Consider the following 26,803-nt stretch of genomic DNA (forward strand, 5'->3'; position numbering starts at 1 on the left):
TAATAAAATGAAATAGAAACAAAGATTCATTAAATAAATATGATATATAAATATGAATTGAATTTATTATAGAAAATAAAATATTATAAAATGAAAAGAATGCGATAAAATAAAAAAATAACAGAAAAAAGAGGAATAGAATGAACAATAACGGTGTAAGGAAAGAGGAAGATAGCGAATATAAAGCGTTACGAAGGGTGGCGGGGATGGAATGGAACAGGCGAGAAAGGTGGCGCTCTCGCGCAGTCTGGCGTCGTCGGCCGACAGGTGTGCATTGAGGGTGTGTTTAATCGTGACTTTCTTTTATTTCTTTATACTCTCAACAGTTTTAATCGTGACATCGTTTACTTTTGTGTCTCTCGCGAGACTCGTTTTTTGAGTGTGTCGCAAAGTTTATATCTGTAATACAATGATAGCAAGCGAAAACTAATTATGCCGGTCGATGAGATTTTGTAACTTCTATTCGTGGAAAATTTCAAATTCGATGGTCGCCAATTAATACGACGAGTAATAAGGTAACGTTTTAATGCAAAAAAATACAATTTTGAATCGTTCGATGTGGACTGCTGTCTAGGCCGGTAACGAATCGATTTTCATGAAGAGTGAAGCGGGAGCTGTGAGAGAGGGAGAGAAAGAGAGAAAGAGAGAACGAACGTGTGTTACGATCGAATGAGAGAGAAGATAGATAACAGGGATAGAATGAATATTTTTTCTTAATTTTTATTAATTCTTTTTTGTCCGTATTTGATTTATTATATTTTATATTATCTTCCTTTTAAATTAATATATATTTTTTTTGGTATTTTCTATTCGTTCTTGTTATTTTATCTATTTTTTTTTCATTCATTCCATTTAGTTGCATCTTACATTTTGTTCATATTCGTTCATACTCGCGAGTGTATTTCTGGTAACTGACCGTTTCAACATGTCTTGCAACCAGAGGAACATGAACTTTTCATCGAAACACGTTTCAGTATAGTATTATATCAATGACGTTATTATAAATTGATTCATCAGAAAAAAATTAGAAAATATAATTAGATTATAAATTTGTTTCTTATATAATTGAAAAATATATCTATCATAAATTTTATTTTTGATTCATAAAATATTGAGAATACGAAGTTTGAGTAATTCATACGAAAAATGAGACTTCATGGTAGATCAATTTCAGCCATTGTGCTTTATATATATTGCAAAGATAAATTTTCGTATTATTTTTCAGAATTAAGTCAATCTATAATTGATTTATAAATGAAAATTGACTTTTTGGATAAATATAATTTATTACAAAAAGAAAATAGTTTAATAAAATGTTATTTTAGAAAACGATCGAGGGCATTATTATTATGAGGATGACGTATAGCGACCTCTACGTACCAGTGTAAAAGTAATAATCGCTTTAAATGCGCCCTAAATGAATTAGAAACCATTGACCGTTTTGAACAAAGATGACGCGTCTCATCTAACGAGATACTTCGTGCATAAATGATATTGTGTATCGACATTATATGCGGATTATACGAACAATAATTGGACGGAATTTTCGTTCTAGTGAAGTTCCGCGTCTCTGACCCTCTTCCGCCCTCTGATTCTCCTCCGGTCGATAGACCCAACTTGACGTTCTCTCTCTCTCTCTCTCTCTCTCTCTCTCTCTCTCTCTCATGCGTTTAATAAAAAGGACGAAGACGAAAGTGAAAAAAATGACAAGATAAAATATAAAAATTGTACAATCATAATTATATGTATATATTTATATTATATAATAAGATTCTGGTATTTTTATTATATTTTCTAAATCGATATTATAACCATTAAATTTTTATGAATCATAGATAATGTGATGACTAACGAAGTAATAGTGAAAGACTGATGATAATTATATTTTTTATGAATTTCGTAAGGATTATTATAGTAAAGAAATAAATGCAGAAATTGTAGTGGGATTGTCGAAATATTATGACTCGAATTAATAAGCATTTAATAGTCCATAATTAAATTTTCCGAAAACGATCTTTATTTTTAACAAATTGAGACTTTCTTTCAAAGAATTGTGCTTTTTCATCTCTAAGTTTTATTCATCGGTAAGTGAGATATGAAATTAAGTATCATTAAGTATCATATTATAAGATCATTAATTATGAAATAAAATTTAATTTTTTTTAAATTAAATATTAATATTTTAAAGAAATGCATTTTTTATATTTTTCGGAAAAAGTTGTTATTTTCAACAAATATATGAGATGACATAAATTGAATTAATGAATCTGCATCTATAAAACAGTGATGAAAATGATCTCATGCTGATTAAATCTTCAATTAATGAAACAAAAATGTATTTTCTATCTTATTATTTTAATTAATATTTTTAAATTTTTATAACAAGATTTGATTTTTTGTAGTTGAAATTGATATACTTTTTTCTGCATTTAAATTTTATATTATAATTTTATATTATAATCACAATAAGTGCACATAAATAACATAATATTATTGCAATCATATATGCAATCTTTCCTTATTTTTTCATTGAAAACAACGAAAATAGATGTATAATTACGCGGTAAAAAATTATTTTGCATCAAACCCAATAACTTTTGTAATATCTCAATCGTTTGAATTGAATAAAAAAATTTTTTTAGGAATAGAACTAGAAAAAAATTTTTCATTTTTGAATTATTTTTTAATAAAGAAAAATTTTTTAATAAAATATTAAATATAGTTTTTTTGATTTTATAATATAATAAATTTTTATCTTAATATAAAATGAAATTATATTTCAATGTTTCCTATGAAAAATCAATCCATATGCTTTACAAAATAGATTATAAATCTATATCAAAGTTCAATTAATTCATTTAAATGTTTAATGACATTTCTGATATAATAATTAATATTAATTATTACTCTTCTATTGTGAGAATAACAAGATGTTCTTTTGCAAAGAATAATGTCTACTGCTTACGTGACTTTCGTCAGATACGATTAAATCCTGGATATGTGTATAACTGCAATTGCAACAAGTAATCTTCTAAGGTCTTTGTAGTGCTTCGAGACGTTTATACGTTTATGTATTGGGTTTTTGTATTCTTTGTTTTGTTGTATTAAACCTCTTTTTTTTTTTCATATATTACGAATTTATATCTTGAGAAATTAAAGAGGACTTTTAAATCTGATAATCATTATTTAGCTTTTAATCTAATTCAGTTATATTTGGTAATATCATTTAAAATAACAACCTAAGAACTTAATACGTTAAAACAATTATAATAAAGGTAATTCATTAGACTCTGTTTTTATTATTATTATATTTATTATATTATTTATTATATTTTATATAGTCATTAGTATTAGATCTGCTAGATCTTGTTTTGGATAAAAAAAAATGAAATAGAAAGAAGTTTTAAAGAATTATTTTAAGTCTTTTCAGAATTATTCAATAAGAATCATAATATCATTATTTAAAAAATATAGAATTAATAATATCATAGAAAATCTTTTTGAATTGAAAAAAAATAAATTTTTCTTACATCATATTTGTTTTTTAGACAAATTTGTTCTTTTTTTTTTACATCAATCCTAATAAAAAATATTAATTTAATCTATTGAATCATTTTGTATATAATTAATTAATAACAATGCAAACATAATTATATGTTTAATTTAACGAAGATTTTATTTTTTGTTTTTCTTCTAATTTTTTTTTTCTAATCTTTTTAGTAGAAAAATTAGTAGAAAAACATTAATAAAAAAAAAAATAATTCTTTAATTTTTATTAACAACAAATTTGATAATAAATAATACTAAAAATAACAAAAATTAGTCAAATAATGTTATATGTATAGGTTTATGCTATATTTATAGGTTTAATATGGTTTATATTATATTTTATGATATACTTTTTTGAAAATTTATAAAATGTTAATTTAATTAAAAAAAGATATTAACTTAGAAATAAATTAAAGATTAAAGATACCAAACTTATTAACTTAATTTCTTTAATTTAATATTAATAGCTTTATTGATTGATTCAGATATAAATAAAAAATCTTACAAAAGATATAAATTTTAAAAATTTCAAAATTTTAAGCAAAACATCAAACTCGAAATTATATCATGCGAATTTTATATAAAATTTATTTAAAATATCATTAACCTAATTATAATTATAATTATAATTAATAATCGTAATATATTATATTGGCACGTAATTCGAAAAATTACTGTCGTTTCGTATCCATCATTGGTCAGTAATATCGTCGTTACGACGCGGCGTCGGTTTGTCTGGCATGTTCCTTACCTCGACAACCCTCGATGTCGTGGGGTGAAGACCCTGCGTGTCTAGCCAGAGTCTCCCGTGCATTTCGTATTTATTATTTATACACCGACAAGTGTCTACATCCGGTAGGATACGCGCGGGAAATCCACTTCGTTAAAAAAGAGTATCGCGTCGTGCCCTCCGATGCAAAATTACACGATTAGGGGGAGATCTTCCCATCGTGCATTTCTCAAAGTGAACAGCCAAATTAAAATACAACGACACGGATTTATTATCTGTATTGGATAACTTATTAGATTTCTAAAAAAACAGTAATCGAATGGCTCGTATTTTTAGAGAAAATTGAAATTGATTTAAGATTTTGAATAAATTCGGAGAATGATTTATGATTTACAATAATAATTTGATTGGATATTTATATTGATATTTTTAAATGAACAAAAAATAATATTTTTTATTTTGTTTATTCGTAATATTGTATTAAATTGATTTTTAAAGAAAATAATTCAGTATAATTTTTTTAAAAAATCTTGCAATAGAAAATTAAAATTATTTTTTTTTATCTTTTACACGATTTAGATAAATAAATTTAGAATTAATACATTACATTTAAGGATTAAATAATTCTAAATTAAATTGAATTAATTTGAAATGATTGAAATTAATCGATCATTTAACACAAGATTTATTCATATAATATGATTGACTGTGATGATTGATTCATATAATCCTTTGTTACAAATTATTTAACCAACAAATCGAATCTTATTACTTAAGCTCAAGTAACTTAAGATTTAATTAATATATAAAAACAACACTTATCTAACTTCTTATTCATGAATGTCGATTGTTTAGTAATCTAGATTTACATATATTCTATTATCATTTGATTACAATTTCAATTCAGAATTATAAATATTCACAATAGAAAACGTATTATGCACGATAAATAATGCAATAATTATCTTTATTCCAATGTTAAATCATTTAATAAACTTTTCGATTCTAAAATATAAAATTTTTATCGAAAAAAAAATTTTAAATTCATTAAATATAATTAACATTTTTTAGATTTTAGTTTTTAGCTTTTTTTTTCAACATATGTTTTAAATATTAATTGTATCTTTATATATAAATACAACACTTCTAAAAATATTTTGTAAAATCTTCTTTTATTAACAGGACAATATTTCTTTGAGGAAGTAATCGAAAAATTCACTTGAAATTCATAAATTCTTCCGCATCTTCGTTTACTGGATCGCGAAGAAGTTGATCTCACATAGCATGGATTAAAGGACAGAATTTTGTCGGATTTGCATTTTTATCAGAAAACCTTGGTTGTTTATGGTATTACTATGTTGCATGAATCGAATGAATAATGGAACGTGCCACGAGGTTTGATCGAAGAAAACTCGACCGCATACTCAGTATTTATACTTGAATTATAACTATTTATATCCACGTCCATCTGTTGTGTGTTTCGCTTATTATGTGAATGAGGATGCATAGTTTGTGTGTAAGGAATACTTAAGAGACTTCAACAAGAATTCAAAGTTCCTTTAAATAGGATAGTGATACGGAATATTATAACAATTTGGTTTTAAAAATAAATCTTAATTGAAATTTTATATGTTTTAAATTGATACAATATTTGAATAATAATATAAATTATGTAATTTTTTATTTGCTTATTTTTCTTTATATAATATAATTTTCTAAACAATTCATATAATTTTCTTCTATTTAATATTTTTTATATAATTAAATTTTTAATTTCTTTTATTTTTAATTTTCTAATTATTTTTTTTCTTATATAGAAAATTATAACGAACGCAATCAATATAAATCATTATTATTAATTTGATAATATAAGAATCAATGAAGAAAAAGAAAATAATTAAAGAAAGAAAATGAAATCTCAAAGAAATGAAACAATATAGATATATTAGAAAAAGAATTTTATTAAATTCTTAATGCATTAACCTATAAGAATTGATAACTTGGTAAGAAATTAATAATTTCTGTAATAAATATTATTTCTAAGTATTAATAAATACTATTATTATATATATTTGTTATAAATATTATTATTATTTTATAATTTATAAAACAATTTTTACTTTCTTTCTTAAATTTTTTTTTTATATATCGAAGGAATTCGTCGAGAAAGGATTCCAGGAGAATTCTTGATAAAATATGGTTTGCTGGAGATATAATATGATCAAGACAATTAGGGTCTTGCGTTTCCGTACAATTCTACAGAATGAATTAAGTTTCAGGGACGAAGGAAATGTCGCGTGTTTCGTTGCTAATAATTTTGTTGAAAACATATACGATGTCTATTCTTTTTTTTTTTTTTTAATTATATTTTACATAGAAAAAGAGAATTTTATATAAGTGCTTTTATATGATTTATATTTAATATCAATATAATAAAACTTATCGAATATTAATGAATTTTAAATAAAACATTCCAAATTTTAAAAAATGAAATCGAGATTATCCCTAGGATTTAATAAAAAGAATTTTTTGGAATTTAAATTTTATCCTATGCATATATACTCCAATTTTTATATTGATGTTATAATATTTTTATTTAATAAAAATATTAAAAAATATATTTTTATAATATTTATATATTAAGTAATGTATATAATTTTTTAAAAATATAAAAAAGTTTTTTCAAGAAGTTTCAATACAAAATATTTTTAGAAACACAAAGATTAATTTTAAAAAATTCAATAATCATATTATTTTAAAAATCGAACATAAAACAGATTTATTAAAAATTTAATAAAACTAATAACTTAAAATGAACAATTATAATATCTAATATTATTCTCATGATCTATCAATGATCTCACTAAGTGTCATTATTTGTAATGCTTTCTCAATAAAATGTGACATCATCTAAACAGAATTTTTGCTTGTTTAATGTTTCTACTATTAAACATATATACAAGTAAGAATAATCGCGTGACGTAATATCCTTAGATAAAGCAATATTAAATCGTTTATCCTATTAAAATATCTATGCAAGAGATCGATGAAGTATTTTTCTTACTGAGATATTTTGTAATTATCTTAATAAAAAATTGAAACTTTGTTCTTTTTATTAGCTTATTTCATCGTATCTCTTCTTTGTCTTGTTGCACGATGTTTCAAAGTTCAATTTCTTGCGAAATTAGTTTTCCTTCCATGAGTTAAATCTTTCAATGTGAAACAAAGCTTCTTTATTTTTCAATTTGGCTTATAACGAATAAATAAAAGAATGTTTTTCGTTATTATTTGTTTGTAGATGAAGGGCAAACCGCTTTTTTCCAATTGAACTTAGTCCAGATGGATGGAGCAAGCCAGAAAGGCTAAGAGTCCATCCCAAAAATCGCCATCCTGGTCCTCAATCTGCTTTCTCATCGAATTGCTTTCGACGACTGAGGACTGGATTAATTTTATTCTGGCCAAATGTGAGTATTTTATTGTTAAATACCTTAAGTATCAATGATTTATTTATTTTTTTCATTATTATTTTTATAAAGAAATTTATAGTTTACCAAAAAAAATTCTTCATTCTTCATTAATCGACTTTTATATGTTTTATATATTTGTTGTTTTATATATTTTACAAATTTATTTTTTTTATAAGTATACAATTAATGTATTTATTTATATATAATATTTCATCATTTCTTAGGAATAATATCATTGATAATGTGCATGATCATTATCTAAAATTGTTGAACAAATAATATTATTAAATGATGAAATTATAATAATCAATAATATAAATATAATAATGAAATTAAATATGTTGATTGGTATAACGGAAACCTGTTCTAAACGGAAACTTATTTTGATTAAGAATCCAACATACGATAATTATTGCCCAAACATTATACATACGTCAACATTATCATGAAAGAAATATAGTGAAGTAGTTCAAGTTTTAAATATGATATGATATATAAATTATATTTGCAAATATTCAAATTAAAATTTTGAAACCGTTTGACGCGATGTTATTAAAAAAATTGTATAAAGTAAAAAAAAAAAAAAAAATTATAAAATAATCTTATAGCTAATGAAGAATACTGATTTCTTGAAACTGCTCTGATTCAATCAGATTTCTTGACAATCTACAGCATTCAATGTATAAATTAAAGTCAGACATAAGTATAGTAAATTTACATATACGTGTATCATGTGTATATGTATATGTGAGTAAGACATTAAATAAGATTACAAATTGTTAATTGTTTAGTATCTACATATCATATATTATGATAACCTATTAAGAAGATAACTATGTTAACATCTTAGAATTCATTTAGATAAGAAATTATTTTATTAATCCTGATTAGAAAATATATTAAGATGAATTACTTCGTCGATTGTTATTAACTTTCACAATTAATTTAATTCTTTGGATAATGAAATAGAAATATTTAACAAGTAGTTTAGAATGCTTTCATAAGTTTTGAAGCTAAAATATTAAAAAATAGACAAAATAGTCCGTAAATATACTATAATATTGATAAAACAAAATAGTGTACACCATGTTCAAGAAAAAGAAATCAGTGAAAAGTAAACACATTTTTTTTTTTATATATATATATAAGAATCAAAAATTTACATTTCTATTAAAATCTCTCATTCTAAATTCATGAAACATCGTTATCAGTCATCATCTTTTTCCCAATATAAAAACCTAAAACAAAATGCAAAACTCTTAATTGGATCTCTCAAATATCAATTGATACTATTTTTCGATAGTTTCATTTACAATCTCATTATATCTCGGCATGTATTTTATCGCGAAGGGTTGAATTTTTGTCCGCTATTATGTGTCGTCAATTTATATATCCAATATATAGGATTAAAGCTTTTAGCTTAATAATCCTCCACCGGATTGATTCCTCCTTAACACGATTTACGTGTTTTCCTCTATTGATGCTCTATAAAAACCTGTGTGTTTGATGAATTGCAGCGTGTGAAAAGTCTTGGATAATCGGAAACGAGGATGGCTAGGAGCAGCGGCTCTACAAACGCGCACCGGCGATGCAGCGATCGTACCATCGTCGTTCATCGAGATGCCGTTGTCGCAGCTTGTAGTACGTCCGTTCGCGAATCACGATCGATCGGAATCGGGTACAATAGAAACGGCCACGGCACTGCTACCTCTGCCTACACTGGCTACGCTGCCAATTTCGATCAGGGAGAGGGCACGGTCGATTAGAGTCGCCCCTTTCGATACAACTGCCGAGCAGCACGTGATTCACGTAAGTTTCACGTTTGCAATAAAGCAAATTGGTATCTTTTTCATTTTTATTTATTTATTTATTTTTTATTTTTCTCTTTATTCTTTGTTTGTTTGTTTGTTTGGTTTTTCATTTGCTGGGCCAATCGAATAGGTAAGATTGAGGTTTTCTTCTCTTTGTTATTTTTCTATCCTCCTTCTTTTTTCTCTCGTGTTGATGGAAAATATCGAACGACCTCGTTTTTTTATTTTTTATTTTTTTTTATTATTTTTTTTTTTTATTTATCGATATTGAATGCTGTCAATGAGCATGGTTCTTTTTTTCCTTTGAAATTTTCAAAATAGGATTTTGGATTTTTATATATTAAGCGAAGAATAATCCGATAACGATATTTAATTTTTGATGCTTTCAGTAAAATGTATTATAAAAATTATAAAATATTTTATTTAGAAATTAATGGAAAGTAAATAATTTTGATAATTTATTTAACGATTTTATTTGAGTAATTATTTTTAGATCTTTATATTTTAAAAAGAAGATAATCTAATTAAGAAAGATTAATAGTTATCCAATTATTTAGCTCAAATAAAACCAAAAAATATAAAAAGAAAAAGCTAACAAAATTAATTGTTCATTTCACATTTTTCCCAACAAAAAAAAATAAATAAAAGAAGAATTAAAATATTTTAAAATAATGTTTGAAAAGTTATGCAAAAATTGCTACTAATATTGCAGTAATGTTCGCTTATGAAAAAATACGTCTTTTGTTGCGCAAACAAGTGTAAAGAAAGGGAATATCGATTTTCGCAAAGGTTAAGATAAGATAAATTTATCGTTTCGATAAAACACCGTTGGCCATCGGTTAAATTAGTTTATAAACGCTTTGTTATTGGTTTTATTGCCAAGTACTGTGTCTTTTACAATTCGATTCCTATGAATCGCACATTCGTACTTCGTTTGTAGATATAAACGTCTAACGTGTATAGTTACTTGATAGATGATAATCAACTAATCGTCGACTAGCTATTCGTGTTTCATAGCATGAAACGTGAATCATAGAATTGTTAAGAAAAACAAATTGTTCTAGAAAAGATTGAAATTTTAATTGAAATCAGTTGGCATTAATTTTTAACTTAATTTGTACTTTTTTTTATTATATTATAGCATATATTTTTTATATATTATAAATTTCAACAAAAAGAAATAGTACAAAAAAAAATTTAAGTGAGAAAATCATGCGTTATAAAAATAACAAAACTTTTTATACTAGTGTATAATATAAATAATAATACAATGCACAATATGTATTCTTAATTTTATCAATTTATAATTATTAACAATAAGCGTGGAATACATTATTCCAAGAACCAATACATTATTCCAATTAAACCATCTGAAAGTTACAATGATATTGCTTAAAAAATAACATCAACTTGATCAATATTGGCACGGATCGAATAAAAGTCATCCAAAATTTTTTCACCAATTTATTTCTCTTAAATCTCCAGATCTACATCTAAATGATGAGATTAAAGAATTTCTACTTATTTTCCGACAAAGAAGTTTCCAGCTGCAATTTCTGATATGACCGGAAATTCAACTTGCACGTAGAATGAAGTCAGTGTTATGCAACAATCGTCTATTGATGCCATGATAGAGAAAAGAATGCACGTTGAATTTCTTATCAACTATTTGCATCGTTGGTTATCATCGTACATTAATTATCATGATCTTTCGAATTACTTCATTTTTCCTATTGTCTTTGTATAAAACTTAATTGTATCATCAAATTTGATTTTTTTTTTGAAAAGGAATTATTTTCTAAATTTTTCAATATTTACAGCAATGTTAAATCATATTTATTTATAATATTATTTATAATAAAATCATATTTTATTTATAAATGTCTTTAACATTATAATAGAACAATAGTAGAATTTTTTTAATATTAATAAGTATAAATATTATTAGCATAATAAAAATATAATTTCCATTATTGATTCAAATTCAATCAAGTTCATTCAAATTGATTCTTTATAAAATCATTTGACAATAATCATCAAAAAGATCATGTGTTCACATTTACATCTCCCACTATCGTATATTCTATCCACATCTTCTCTTCTTTTCAATTCCATTGTTATTCTGGTCTCAACTCTTACTTCTACCATCTACCTATCCACTAATAAATTATTTTTTTTTTCATAGGTTACTATAGAGGAACTATATACGAAGACCTTGACATATTCGATGGCATATTGCTCGCTCTTACACGCGCGAATGCTTAAATAGTGCAAACGACGAATTATCGACCACATCACTGCTGTATCTATGTATTTACATGGCAAGCAGACGTTACTAGGCCCGTGACTTTCCAACAAAAAGTCCAAACGTCGAAGCAAAAACCTTCGTCACGGCCGGGGCCAATCATCGGCATAGCTGGATGTTAATCAATAAGAATCTTTTCCCGCGATTGGTTCACCCGATACCGCGAAATATAGATCCATACGAATCTGAAATTTAGGAAAGCCCTACTGTTTCAGCGATGAGAAATTGACAAGCGGAAGGAATTTGAGTTTGATTGATTGTAGGCCTCTCGTACGATTACAAATATAACGTTCATAAATTTTTATTGCTAATCGAAACTCTCATAACGTAAATCTATTTATAGAGGAGCATGTTTATCGAAAAAAAACGAGATACATTGAAGTACGAAGCAAAAGTAAAAATTTGGTTAAGAAAATCATAAGAATAGAACACATCAGGAAATTATCATAGCAAATACAAATCATAATGTAATTGAACAAAGTTTTAGAAAAACCGATATTAATTTTAAAATATATTATTATAGACTTATAATAAGAGTTTTAAAATTAATACTGTTATGTGTTGTTGATTTGTCATCATCAAAATTATAAGTGAGTACATTTTTTACTTTTAAATATAATGGCCAACTTCTCGCACAATAATAATTAGAAATATCCATAACTTAATGATCGAGCATGAAAAAAAGTTTGCATTCTAATCGGATTCGATTTAGGGTGATTGGTGAAGAGAATATTAGATTTAAAATATCTGATTGGATCAGGAAATCGAATAGATTTGAGGTTGAAGAGGTCTTTAATAGGGAATGCTCAGTGAAATGGAAATTATAATAGGATAGTAAAGTCGACAGAAAGTAAAAGTTTTCAAAGATTTGGATGGAATTGCTTGTAGAATTTGAATGTAATTAGATTAATAAAAAATAATAAAAATGATAGATGATTATCTGATTTGATAAAGACAAAATGATTGGTTCTAGGAAGATGGGAAGATAATCTTGTTAAAATATAAAAATATTATATTTTTTAATCAGTTAATAATTTAATATTTTTCTAAAAAAAATTCTGCAAACTATACATTTTTAAACAAACATGTATAATACTAATCATTAAGTATTTTATTTTATCATTAAATTCATTAAATACATTTGCCAGTTTGATAAAAAGCACACTTGAATCAATATATTACATTAATTTAAATTCCATGTTCTGTTTTATAAAAAAAAAATTTATCTTGCTTCCGTTTATGTTGCAGAAATTACAAAGACGAGTACATCTCGCAAAATGGGTACGTGCGGGGTCTACTTGTCTCAACTGCGAGCAATGCTCGTGAGGAATCTTCTCTTGAAAAAGCGTGAGAAACGGAAGACGACGGCGGTATGTTAATTATAAAGCAATTAACACTCCAAAATTGATTTAACAAGATTAATTATAACATCCGTTATAATTAACATGAACTTGAAACTAAAAAAAACTTATAATATTTTTTCCTAAAACTGTTTTACAATTTTTGACAAAATATTTCTTCTTCTTCTATTTTATACTACACCAATTTAATTCTGAAATGTTTAGTTTATTAATTTATTTTTCAAATTTTTATTAAATTCTATATATTATTTTGATTATCAATCACGAAATTTTAATCGAATGAATATGAAATATGAGATCCTGTTTACCTGTGGAATATTTAAGTTATATCTGTTTGATCTTATTGAATTTCCACATGTTATGAATCATCAATAATATACATATAATAGAACTTTAATCAAGTATATACTTAAAGAAGAGAAACAACAAAATTGTGAATAATTTATAAAAACTACTAATTTTGTATAATTAAATAACACCGTATAGTTGTTTGATCTGGTTTCAAGGTTCCAGTAGAATCTTTCAAGTTTGTATTGAATGTGTCAGCATACATTGCGTTAAGAAGGAACTATGCGATTATGTTTCACCGATTGTCAAGGAATGAGAAATCTGACTCAGACTATCACGCAGAGGTTCAAGTATACACTTGAATTATTATTATAGAATTTTTATATTACCATTTTATGGAACGAGAAGTCTTAATCGAGTGGTAGTTCGTGTTAGGAGGCCAGAACTAAGTATAGATACGAATACTTATTTTATGTATAAATCGATTTTCTCTACCTTTAACGAGCTATATTTAGGCTCGCCTTTTCTCTCTTCTCTTCGATCTGCCCTTTATCTTAACAAATCGAAGCAAAAGTTTTGATGAACAGTGTAACAAAATAATATTTGAACAATAACATATTTTATATGAAAGAAGATTACTAAAGAAAAAAGATTCAATAATAAAACATCAATTAAAAATTGAAGAAAGAAGAGTACGGACACTTAATATTTATTAATTCTCTAAATGAAACTTAATCTGCTTATAAGGAAAGAAATTCTAGAATTTTTCATTATATTTTATCTGAAAGATAAAAAATAATAATTGCTTATCTGTTTGGTAATAAGATGCTATAACAATTGAATTGAATTGTATAAAAGAATGTGACCACATACTTATATGATATCATGAAGTATATTGTTTTTATTTAAGTAATGAAAATTTACATGATGATTATTGATGTTAAAATAGATAACTAAAAAAAGATCTATATAATAACACGAAATAGATATATAATAAAATGATTATTAATCTTACCTGATCATTGTTGTTAAGAAATTTTTGTTCATAAAAATTCTTTATATAACAAGTATTTATTTTATTGGCGCTAGTGTCAATATTTGTGGCGTTTCTGGCATCTTGGCAAGTGAATTCTGCAATCTGTGGGACAGATTATATTCTATACGTTGTCATTTATTTTAGATATTTTAAATAATTTAATTATCAATTTTTCTTATTTTTATTATATAAAATTTCTTTTCAAAGATTTTATGTTGATATGAATAGAGAAATAAAAGGAAAAAAATAATTTTTGCTTTCCAAAATAAAAAACTAATCATTAATCGATACTTGGAATTATCAATTCTTTATCATTAAAAGTTTTTTGAAAACAATTACTATTAAAAACCATTTCATTGAGAAGAAATTTACATATGAACAAATTGGTGAATTGGATATATAAGTCAATCTACTATAGAATAAAAATAGAGAATAAATCGAATATGCAAGAATCAAAAAAAGAGGGAATACAAAAAAAAAAGAAAAAAAAAATGTGTATGTTGGGTGCCAGTAAAGCTGCAATCCAAATTCACCAGTTACAATGAAGAGAAAGATGCGCAGATAGTTTCCATGAACGGCGACGAAGTGACTACGTTCCGTGGACATTCACGTCTGCCAACGGGGGAAGGCGTATTGCCAATTCATTGGGTGTTTTTACGTTAGCTTTGTGCCAACTGGGCCAAGGGTCGTCGTGGAAGGGTCTAGAAGAGAGGAGAAAAGAAGGAAAAAATAAAATTTTTTAATTTGTCTTATTATTATTTTTCCATTGATCTTGAAAAATAGATTAGAAATGGAACACAGTGTTCTCTTTGTTTCTTCTTTGATACAATTGACCAAGGACAATGTGAATATATTGGAGCATAGTATGATCTCGAGTTCTCAAAATAAATTCACTCATTTAGCTTTACTGTTTGATGATTTCATAGTACATTGGTCGATTTCAACAGTACATTTTATTTTTAATGATTGACATTTGGAGGAAAATATGAATAGTTTTTAAATAATGGCAGATATTAGAAATGTATTCTGAAAATAATTTCTGGAAAAATTGTGAATAGAGATATTGAATCACAAGAAAATTTTAGAAAATTTTATCAATATATTAAAATGTATTAATACATGTTTTATTAATGCTTTAATGAAATTTTATTATTATGATATCATAACAACGATATATCCAACAAAAAATATTTTCATGAAAAAAATATTATTTACTTTTATAATTTTATAATTTACTTTTACGTACATAAATGTAGATGTACATTCTACTAATTTAAAAACATTAATTTTATCTGCTCTTGAATCTTATCAATCATATATTAAGAAGAATGAAACCATAATGTTATAAAAATTACTTCTTTTTTGAACTTTTTTGTTTTCCTTCTCTTCCTTTAAAAATAGCTGGATCGATAATATTTGTAGGTCCATTGTTCCACATGGAAGTAGAAATAGTCTCCATCGGTTCAACGGTAGAAGGAAGTAAATGAGGACCAATTAAAAAATAGACTTGTTGTACCCATGCTGGAAGAGACAAACCAGCCACGCAACATTGCCACAATGGCAAACCCAAATGAACAAGCATCATACGAAAGTATACAGTGAAATTTTCTGCTAAGCGATACCATTTATTAGTATTCTCTCGATGTAGCCAGATTGTTGGCGACTCCACTTCCGGTTTTATACGATATACCAAATAGATCTTGGCAATTTCACTTTCTGGAAAGCATCTTGCTATTTCAAACATTTTGTAATCATTTTCCTGCAAATGAAGTGAAATTGCATTCTCAAGATCGGTAGAACTACCGCAAATGGTTTCATTGTCTGATTTATGGATGTCATTGTAAGATTCTTTCTTAGTAGCATCTGTTTGATGATTTTTAGAATTGTTTGTATAGCGTTTTAAAGAGGAAAAGGTGCCAATTTCCATGCATCCTATAGAAAATTCTTCACCTGTATAAAATAGATAAATCTTTTGTAAAGATATTATCAATTTTCAAAATTAATAACAATTAATAATGATATTATATTGTTTTAGTTTGATATAAAATATGTAATTTAATTATAATTTTCATATGAGATAATTGATACATATGATTAAATACTATATAATATTATTATGTATTATTAATATAATACATTAAATTATTAATTATTTAATTGATATCTACGTATTTTTTTATAAAGATAATTATTTTAATTCTATTTTATCTTTCTCAGAAAAAATAAAAAAAAAAGATTATTTTTATTTAAAATTTTAAAACAATATCATCAACTTAATATACTTATAATATTAGAATTATGAAGTTTTAATATATATCTCATTATATATAATATATACATAAATAAATATTAAATAAAATTTTATTATGAAATTAGATAGATATGTGTATATAATCAAAATTTTATCTTAATGAAAATTAATATTTTCACTAAATTTTTATTTTCTTAATAAATTCAAAAAACAAAGAATCTAAAACTTCTATTGTAATTTGATAATTCTAATATTAATATATTTTCAGAAAATTAATTAATATTTAAAATTATTTTTAATTATAAAAATTATTTTTATTCAAATCGTAGAATTATAAAGGAAGAATTATATTACAAAAAACATAGAAAGACTATAATAGAAAATAGAAATTGAAATTATGATGCTATTGAAGAGTCGGAAATAGAGATATCAAATAAATCATTAATAACGCACGGGATCAAACAATAATCATGGATGAAAGCCGACAAAGAGGATTATCGAAATGCGTGGATAAGTTTAGAAGAGATTTTACCTGCTATCTCGAGATTCCACTGAAGCAGGAAGCCATCGATCGAGGCATAAAAGTTCTTAACATCTTCCGGGAGTGTACAACAATGGCGTTGCTCCCAGCTATTAATGACCGTAGTTTCACATCCGTTTCTACGATCGACTCGTACATTTTTTACGTATGGAAAACTTTCGAGAATCTTGACCACACCTAATGTAAGATTCTCGTAAAAAGAATCCTCTGTTACGATATCGACGAAGAAAGACATCGAGTGTATTTTTTTTTTTAATATTCATTCATCAATTTTCCCACAAAAAACGATTTTCAAAGATATTTCGAATCTTTATTAAATCTTTATTAATTAAATATTGTACCAATCTCAATATTTAACAATTAAAAATCATTCTTTCAAATGATAAACATTTTTTATTTTTAAAAAATTCAGAACGAAGTATCTGAAATTATATAATAAAGATTTTTGATTATGCGTCGAGAAGAACGAACTGTTAAATTGCACTAAAATTGAATTATTTTATCAGTAAAGAGAAAACTTCGAAATTTTCAATCCAAATGATTTCTTGAAAAACTACGTTTCGTTATTGTTAGAAGAATTTTTATTTTCTAATCAATATAATTTTTTAAATTCTTCAAAACCAATTATCTTTTGATATTATTTTTTTTTCCCAATCTATTACAATATACACTATTATTTACTTTTTTTCTTTTTTAATTAATTTTTTTTATGTATAAATTCTTTTATGAATAAGAAATTTTGATTTACAACAAGGAAATTTTAAATTGCTTGTAAACGATTGTAAAATCAAGAATAATCGTGCTAATGAATCGGACTGGTTTGGTCCGTTGTTGATCGTCATGGTGACGGAATACGAAAGCGAACTACTAGTATATCCACTTTTCTCATATTCAAACGAACCAACAAGAGTTGTATCGAACGCTTGCGCAGGTTTACATTGCACGATAAGTGTGGGAGAGGGTACAGGTGAAATAATTATTATACACGCACGAGGGAGGTTCCTTTCAGAAACTACTATGCACTTTCTCTCCTATATTCAATCATCATGAACAACATATTTAACATATCCATTATTTAACTAGATATATATAAAAGAACAGCTGCTGATGACGGTTGAGAGTCGAATAAAAAACTTGTTTGATTCTAGAATTAAAAATATCTTTGTTCTATATATTTTTCTTTTTTTCTATATTTAATTTTTTTTAATCTCTTTTTACTTTGAACAATTTATTATATTATCATAAATTATTTTTCAAATATTTTTATTAAAAGTGAAAGTAATAATGTTTTTGAAATAAATCTAAATTTATTTATTTACTTCATTTATTTGAAATGTATTAATTAAAATTTGTATTATAATAAATAAATCATGTGATTTTATAATTAAATTAAGCATAATTAAACTAAATTAAACATAGAATATTATATATAAAAATAACTTTAAAAAATGTTAAAATTTTAATTTTGATTTATAATATTTTTTCCTTTATGTTCTTTCTTATGTTGTTTTGTTTTATTGTTCACAGGAGATTTTCCTCCCTCTTTGCACTCTAGGTGTGTTAATCGTGGTGAAAGTATTACCACCGAATCCAAACTATCCCGCAATGACAACACAAAGACAAGAAGGTGGTATATTCGAGACATTCAATGGCTACAAGAACAATACGATAGCTGTTGTTCCAAATTCAACAGAAACTTTGGTACATGTTCTTGTTATTAACAATTTTATCTGTATTCTCAATGATCATTTTCTATAATATTCCTATTTTAGGCCTTTTTAAATTCAATGAATGCTCTGTGGTTATCAATGTGGGATTATCCTGGCAAGCTTCCTTTAAATTTCGTGGTATTTGATACGAAGGATGATTTGCAAGCAGCATATTGGAGAGATCCATACAGCGTTCCCCTAGCAGTAATCTTCGAAGATTCTCAACCTATATCTCAACATCTCTTGTAATATTTAATAATATTTAATTGAAATAATCAATTGCAATAGCTAAAATTAAGAAATTTAAATGCAATATCTAATTTACATTAGATATGAGATAAGAACAAATCCATCATATACGAATCCACCTTCGCCGACTGAATTGTATTCTGCCCCAGTTACTTGTCGGAAAGATACAAGCCATTGGTTAGGTGGTGTATTGTCGATAGAAACTGGTGGATCATGTCCTGCGAATAATTATTTGCACTCAGGTTTCTTGGCGTTACAAATGATAATGGATATTACAAAGATAAGAGTATGTTTCTTGATATAATAGATTAATTCATAATAAAAAAATATTTTATACTGATTTAAATCTCTATATTAATAATTTTCAGTTAGATACGAGGAATACAGATATAACTATACCGGATATTAAATTAGAAATGTTTCCTAAAGAAGCTTTCACCGCAGGTAAAAGTTTTAAATTAGGAATGTTTTAAAATAATTTTTTCATCTTTCTATTAATTAAAAATTGATTAAAAATCTATTGATTAAAAATTACTGAATTTTTTAAATTATATAATTATAGTAATTATATAAATTAAAATTTATAAAAATAAATTATAGTTTATAAATTAAATTTATATTTAAACTTTTTGCTTTTTTTAGTTTTTTTATTTTTGTTTTTTTTTTTTGTTTTTTTAATGTTGTTTTTTTTCTAAGAATATTTTTTATTTAGACTGGATGTTGGCCTTTAGAGTTGTTATACCACTTTTTATGGTCCTGGCCATTTCACAATTTGTTACTTATCTTCTGATCTTGATAGTCGGTGAAAAAGAAAAAAAGATTAAGGAAGGAATGAAGATAATGGGCCTAAAAGATTCGATTTTCTGGTAAGTAAATAAATATTATTTATAAAATTCACATTGAAATGTTAGTAATATATAAAATATTAATAATATTAATAAATTAAAAAATGAAAATTTTTAAAAACTAATTAAAATTAACATTTTTATTTCAGGTTATCATGGTTCATTATCTATAGCGTTTTTGTCTTGTTACTTTCTGCCGTCGGAGTAATATTACTTTTTACACTACAAATGTTTCAGCACACACACTTTTTACCAATATTTCTTTTAGTAGTACTATATAGTTTCTCTATAATCATGCTCGCTTTTATGATAACACCCTTCTTCGATAAGTCACGAGTAAATATTTTATTGATATTATTATACTATTATCGTATTATTACTATAGTAAATTAATCTTAACTATTTTTATTAGACTGCCGGTGTACTTGGCAATTTTGCAGTCACAATAATGAGCTTGATGTACTTTATTCAAGTCTTTGTGAACGATTCTAGTTCTGTACCATTTTGGTTGGTTTCTCTTCTTAGTCCAACAGGAGTTGCTTTAGCTATGGATAAGGTTTGTATTAGAGGAAAATAATATTTTCACGAAAAAAGAAATATTCTATAGAAAAATGTTTGTATTTTTTTATAGGCGCTTGTATTAGATTTACAAGGAGAAGGAGTTAATTTTGACAATCTTTGGTCAGGTCCTGGTATACCATTTGGAGGAAGTCTTATTATGATGACATTAGACATAATTCTCTATGCTTGCTTAGCTTACTATTTTGATTGTGTTATACCAAGTATGTTTTTTAAAAGTATACTTTATTATTATGTCCATTAAGTTATTAATAACGAATAATTAAATATTAAATATATAATTAAGGTGAATACGGAACAAAAAGAACTCCTTGGTTTTGCTTCACGCCTGAATTTTGGTGTCAAAGAAAAGCTCCACGGGTGAATTTTATTAATAATAATAAAGAAATGAATATGAAAATAAAAAAAAAATATATTTAAAATTGTATTTATAGGTACCATCATCAAATGGTGAATCGAATTCTTTTATTCCTGGTGAAGAAACTAATCGCGATGTTGAACCAGTAGTTCGTGAAATGAAAGGTCGTGAAGCAATTAGAATAGTTGATCTTTACAAATCCTATCAAAAATGTCGTAAACCAGAAATTAAAGCTGTAAATGGTATTAATTTAACGATTTATGAAGGCCAAATCACAGCGATACTTGGACACAATGGAGCTGGCAAAACTAGTCTTTTTAATATATTAACTGGTTTGACTGCACCTACCGCTGGCACTGCCTTGATTTTTGGTTACGATGTTCGGGATTCTAATGATATGCAGATGATCAGAAGTATGACCGGCGTTTGTCCACAACATGATATTCTTTTTGATCTTCTCACACCTCGCGAACATCTTGAATTTTTTGCCGCTGTACGTGGTATTCCACGATCGATGATTGAACACGAGGTAACATGAAGTTATATAAAAATTTTTTTTATAAATTATGAATAACAAATTGTTATATTTGATTATTTTTAGGTGAATAAAACTTTAAAAGATATCGATTTAACTGAGAAGGCAGATACTTTTGCAAAATATTTAAGCGGGGGACTGAAAAGGAAATTATCCGTAGGTATCGCCATTATCGGTGATCCGAAAATTATTATTCTGGATGAACCTACAGCTGGAGTTGATCCCTACTCCAGAAGACAGATGTGGTCTTTTTTACAATCTAGACGTCACGGAAAAGTGATTTTACTGACGACTCATTTTATGGATGAAGCGGATATACTAGCAGATAGAAAAGCAGTTATTAGTAAAGGAAAACTAAGATGCTGCGGTAGTTCTTTATTCTTAAAAAATAAATTTGGCATTGGATATCATTTAACGTATGTCCGATATTTATTAAAAAATGAAGAATGATATGATACAATATAATTAATAAAAATATATTTGTTGATTTTTTACAGGTTAGTACTTGAAGGAAATGCAAGAGAACACGCTATTACTAGATTGGTAATGTCTCATGTTTCAAAAGCAGAAAAAGCGAGACGTCATGGCCGTGAACTGAGTTTTATTTTACCTCATAATTCAGTAGAAAGCTTTGCACCACTTTTTTCAGCTATAGAACATGAAATTAAAACTCGATCAAGTAGATTGGGTATTAGTAGCTACGGGGTATCGATGACTACTCTAGAGGAAGTATTCTTACATTTAGAAAAGGACGAAGGTCCTGAATATACGATGGATAATTTATCAAAAAAAATGGTACGCAATCGTGCATTAAGTAGATCCTTATCATTACAATCAAAAAGCACTTCTTATCAAAGCTTGCAAAATGAAGGTGTTACTGTCCAGAGTGATGGTCAAGCAAAAGGTATATTCAATTTAACACTTTCAAAATATTAAAAAGATTATAATGTATTAATTTCATTTTTATTACTGTAGAGGCAGGAGATTTACCGGATGGTGTTCATAATGATAGAAACCCTCCAGTTCTCGGCCTCGGATTAGACCCCATAAAAATTCGGCCTAATTTCATTCAAATCTTATATGCTATGCTTCGCCTAAGAATACTCAGGCTTTTTAGGAACATTCAGTTATTGTATTTCACTATCGTTGCGCCTCTTTTTCTGATAGTTCTTGGCCTTCATTTACATAGCATTCAAACAGTTGAAGTTAAAATGCAGTCTCTTAAATTGAATAACGGTATATTTTGAAATAATTGTATCTTAACAAATAATTTTTATCTGGATTGAACATTTTTTTTTGTTTTTTTTTTTTGTTTTTGTTTTTGTTTTTGTTTTTACAGATACTTACGGAAATCAGACAAAAATTTTGTACACAAATAGTACCGACCATGATATCACAGACTTAATCGATGGAATAGGTCAAGATGTAAAATATATTAAAGAGTACCACGGAAATTTTGCAAATTTGTTAAAAATCGCACCACACGTTGCCGCTTTCAATATCAATGAATACAGTCTATCTAAAATCAATTTGATTATCGCATATAACGATACTATGCAACATTCTCTACCAATCTTGATAAACTTGTTATCAAACACCTATTATAGGTATAATTAATAGTTCAATAATATATCGCAAATTTAAATAATTGTATATAAAATTGTATATATAAAATTTATTTATTTTCTTCTAATTAGGTTGATCTCAGATAAAGATAATCTAACACGTATTGAAGTTAAAACGCATCCTTTTCAACAAACTTCTCAGCCACAAGAATTTAATATTGGCACAGCGAGTTCTGCTCTATTTATTGGAATGCATTTTATATTGTTACCAATAACCTTAGTTGTAGATATGGTTTATGATCGTGAAGTAAGATTTTTTTTTATTAATCATATTTTTAAAATAATATATTATTTATTTTCTTATTTTAGATATTTATATTATTTATTTAAATATTATAATATAATTATTATATAAATAATTAATAATATTATATATTATAAAACAATATTCTTTACAATATTTTTCATATTTTTAGATAAAAGCAAAGAATCAGCTTCGTGTCAACGGTTTGTCATTTTCTATGTACTTCCTAACATATTTTATTGTACTTATCGGCCTGATGACATTCATAAGTTTATGTATCCTTGGCATCATATTTGTCTTTGATGTGCCTTCGCTTCAAGAAATACCAGCACTCATCACCTTAGGTGGTCTTCTAATGCTTTATTGTCCATCATCCATTCTATTTTCGACATGTTTGAGTTATATTTTTGACAAGATGGATTCAGCTCAAAGCATTTTGCCCAATATTGCTACGTTCTTTGGACTTATACCGTTTATACTAGTCACAACTCTTGATATGCTAGGTCTTAGTAAGTTATATTCCAAAAATTATTATTTATTAAAAATTCATTTATTTAAATGTAATTTCCAATTTTTATTAACAATTATATTTATAAATTAATATCAACTTATTAATAAATTTTTTAGGTGGGACGGCAGCATTCGTTTTACACGTAATTTTTTCTTTATTAAATACATTATACATACCATATGCTGCAGTATATTATGTAGAAAGAGTACATATAATGTGTTCAATTAACGCTGCTTGCCATCATCTAACTATGTCCGATTATTTAACCACGGAAATCACTTTAATGGCCTTTGGTGTGCTTCTACACTGTCCAATGTGGTTTTTCGTGCTTTTATTATTGGATATTAAAAAAAGTGGTGGTAATATTGGCGATATATTGAAGCATTTTTTGGTTAGTATTGATATAATAGATTAAAAAATTAAATACATATTTAAAGTATAAAATAAAAGTTTCTTTTATCTTCATAGCGTAATGGTGGTTCGATCGGTGAAGAAATAATGGAAAATTCTGACATTGGAGAACACGAAGATGGAGATGTTAAAATTGAAAGGCAGAAAGTTTTTAATCTTATTACTTCTTCATCTGTTCAAGAACCACCTGTAGTTTTAGTACAGGTATTATTTTTTATTACATATTTTATTTTTAATTTATGTATATCAATTTTATATATATATAATTAAATTTACATGTCTATTAGAATTTAAGAAAAGAGTATCGACAAAAGGAATCAGGATCATGCAGTTGCTGTTCAAAACAAGATGAAGAAGCTAGTCAAATACAACGAAAAGTTGCTGTAAGAAATCTATCATTAGCAGTTGAACCAGGAGAAGTATTTGGATTACTTGGTCATAATGGTGCTGGCAAAACAACAACAATGAAAATTATCATAGCAGAAGAAGCGGCTACTCGAGGAAGGGTACAAATTGGTGGTCATAATATTAATTCCAATATAACGGAAGCTTTTAAACAAATGGGATATTGTCCCCAACATGATGCTCAATGGAAGAATATTACTGTTAGGGAACATTTAGAATGTTATGCTGCGATTCGTGGTGTACCGTGGGGAGATATTGACAGGTGATAATAAGAATAATATTGACAGAAATCGAATATTTCGGATAATATTGAATTCAAATTATTTTAATAATTATAAAATTCTTAGAATATATATTTAATTAAAAAATTATTGTAAAATAAAATTTTATATTTCAGAATTGTAGATTTATACCTTACTGGTTTACAAATTCATGAACATGCCGATAAACAAACTCAAGAATGTTCAGGTGGAACTAGAAGAAAACTTAGTTTTGCTATGGCAATGATTGGAGGTCCAAAAGTTGTTTTAATGGATGAACCTAGTGCAGGAATGGATCCTAGATCTAAGAGATTTTTATGGGATACAATTCTTGCTAGTTTTCAGGTTTGTTTTTCTGTTAAAACTTTTAATCTTTTTAAATATATGATTGTTGATGATAATTTTTTTATGAATAAATTTATTATACAACAGGGTGGTAGAGGTGCAATTTTAACTACTCATTCAATGGAAGAAGCTGATGCTCTCTGTTCCAGAGTGGGTATAATGGTAAAAGGAGAGTTAAGGTGTATTGGTTCTACTCAACATCTGAAGAATTTATATGGTGCAGGCTATACTCTTGAAATGAAACTTTTGGGCGGTGATTGTACACCTACCACACCTTCCGGTGATAGAATTACAAGTTTGAAGGAATTTGTTTCCAGTCTTTTTCCAGATGCAACTTTAGAAGAAAGTTTTGCCGACAGATTAGTTTTTGCTGTACCTCAACATGCAGTTAACTCGCTGGCCGAGTGTTTTATGCAATTGGAGAAAGGTAAACATCAAGTAAATAATTAAAAATCATTAAAAATTTTTATTAATTTAATAATTTAATTGATATTTCGAATTTTAGCCAAGCTTGAATTGGATATTGAAGAATACAGTTTCAGCCAAACTACTTTGGAACAAGTTTTTCTTAAATTTTCTCACTATGATGAATCTAACTTGGGAGAATGATAACTTACACAAATGAATGTGTTTATTCTCACGTGTTGTATAGTGAAATACTCATGGAACTGCTCAATTTGTGCAAAAAGTGTAAAAAAATTATTCATATTGGAAGAAGTGATTTGTTCTTTAATGTTCTCATATAAATATTATTGAGAACGAAGTTAAACAATTTCTGCATTCTAAATATCCAGAATATTCTAATAATTACAAAAGAACTTTATATCTTTGAACGCAGACTTTGAAGGTAAACTCTATTTTAACCTGACAACTCTGTGAATGAAAGAAAACGTATTTTTACGTTATACATTTGATCGACCTAATCATTAAAAATATTAGATATTTTTTTTGTGTCGATATATTGTTGCGTTTGTCAGAATTAAAAGTGACTTCCTGGAGATAATTATCGTGAGATAAATGGATGCATGTATAAAAATTAATTGAGCTGTAAATAGAAAATCGTGTAATGTGGAAACTGTGAACGATTTATTCGATTATCATCAAAAATACTAATACTATTTAAATAGTAATATTCATAATTTTTAAATTACATTGTAATATAGTTTATTATTCGATTCCTATGAATATTATAAATAGGTCTCATAAATAATATTGCTGTGGAATTGGAACGTTATTATCATTATTATAAGAATAATATTAAACATGATTAACAGCAAAAAGATACAGATCCAAGAATCAATATTAAATTCTTTTTAAATATCCTGAATTCAATGAATTACTTATCGATATTAATAAACATAGGAATATTTATATATTCATTTATTAAT

The 26,803-nt window shown here is 26.2% G+C and overlaps 2 protein-coding genes and 1 long non-coding RNA gene across 3 annotated transcripts; 1 reads left to right on the top strand and 2 right to left on the bottom strand.

Moving 5' to 3' along the window:
* Positions 1 to 244: 244 nt before the first annotated feature.
* Positions 245 to 26,711, top strand: LOC100867222 (cholesterol transporter ABCA5). The gene is made up of 27 exons (XM_086909705.1): positions 245 to 515; positions 7,578 to 7,743; positions 9,264 to 9,555; positions 11,743 to 12,452; positions 13,111 to 13,232; positions 18,867 to 19,040; positions 19,112 to 19,293; positions 19,379 to 19,583; positions 19,666 to 19,741; positions 20,010 to 20,163; positions 20,292 to 20,478; positions 20,555 to 20,698; positions 20,774 to 20,924; positions 21,008 to 21,081; positions 21,156 to 21,608; positions 21,681 to 22,030; positions 22,112 to 22,518; positions 22,590 to 22,850; positions 22,954 to 23,221; positions 23,312 to 23,486; positions 23,656 to 23,992; positions 24,111 to 24,385; positions 24,463 to 24,609; positions 24,693 to 25,072; positions 25,208 to 25,415; positions 25,503 to 25,842; positions 25,921 to 26,711. Exons 5-27 carry the CDS (start codon positions 13,140 to 13,142, stop codon positions 26,022 to 26,024), a joined length of 5,145 nt encoding a protein of 1,714 aa, XP_086765831.1. The 5' UTR covers positions 245 to 515; positions 7,578 to 7,743; positions 9,264 to 9,555; positions 11,743 to 12,452; positions 13,111 to 13,139; the 3' UTR covers positions 26,025 to 26,711.
* Positions 14,208 to 15,248, bottom strand: LOC105736919 (uncharacterized). The gene is made up of 2 exons (XR_001112917.3): positions 15,081 to 15,248; positions 14,208 to 14,649 (listed from the first exon to the last, which is right to left on the bottom strand). It is a non-coding gene; the product is annotated as an uncharacterized LOC105736919 (long non-coding RNA).
* LOC105736918 (tubulin polyglutamylase complex subunit 2) lies at positions 15,670 to 18,205 on the bottom strand. The gene is made up of 3 exons (XM_086909761.1): positions 18,021 to 18,205; positions 17,331 to 17,761; positions 15,670 to 16,497 (listed from the first exon to the last, which is right to left on the bottom strand). The coding sequence occupies exons 2-3, from the start codon at positions 17,572 to 17,574 to the stop codon at positions 15,899 to 15,901; spliced, it is 843 nt and encodes a 280-aa protein (XP_086765887.1). The 5' UTR covers positions 17,575 to 17,761; positions 18,021 to 18,205; the 3' UTR covers positions 15,670 to 15,898.
* Positions 26,712 to 26,803: the final 92 nt, after the last annotated feature.

This window comes from Apis florea, unplaced genomic scaffold (genome assembly GCF_048593485.1).
Source record: "Apis florea isolate Af1SG1 unplaced genomic scaffold, ASM4859348v1 contig_3158_pilon, whole genome shotgun sequence".
Classification (NCBI taxonomy): Eukaryota; Metazoa; Arthropoda; class Insecta; order Hymenoptera; family Apidae; genus Apis; species Apis florea.

Bases quoted from the DNA above. Each gene is read 5' to 3' on its own strand.
- LOC100867222 (XM_086909705.1), top strand. From the start codon at position 13,140: ATGGGTACGTGCGGGGTCTACTTGTCTCAACTGCGAGCAATGCTCGTG. The intron at 19,041-19,111 runs GTACATGTTCTT...TTCCTATTTTAG, and splicing joins CAAATTCAACAGAAACTTTG to GCCTTTTTAAATTCAATGAA. The intron at 20,479-20,554 runs GTAAATATTTTA...TATTTTTATTAG, and splicing joins CCTTCTTCGATAAGTCACGA to ACTGCCGGTGTACTTGGCAA.
- LOC105736918 (XM_086909761.1), bottom strand. From the start codon at position 17,574: ATGTCTTTCTTCGTCGATATCGTAACAGAGGATTCTTTTTACGAGAAT. The intron at 16,498-17,330 runs GTAAAATCTCTT...TATTTTATACAG, and splicing joins GTGGAATCTCGAGATAGCAG to GTGAAGAATTTTCTATAGGA.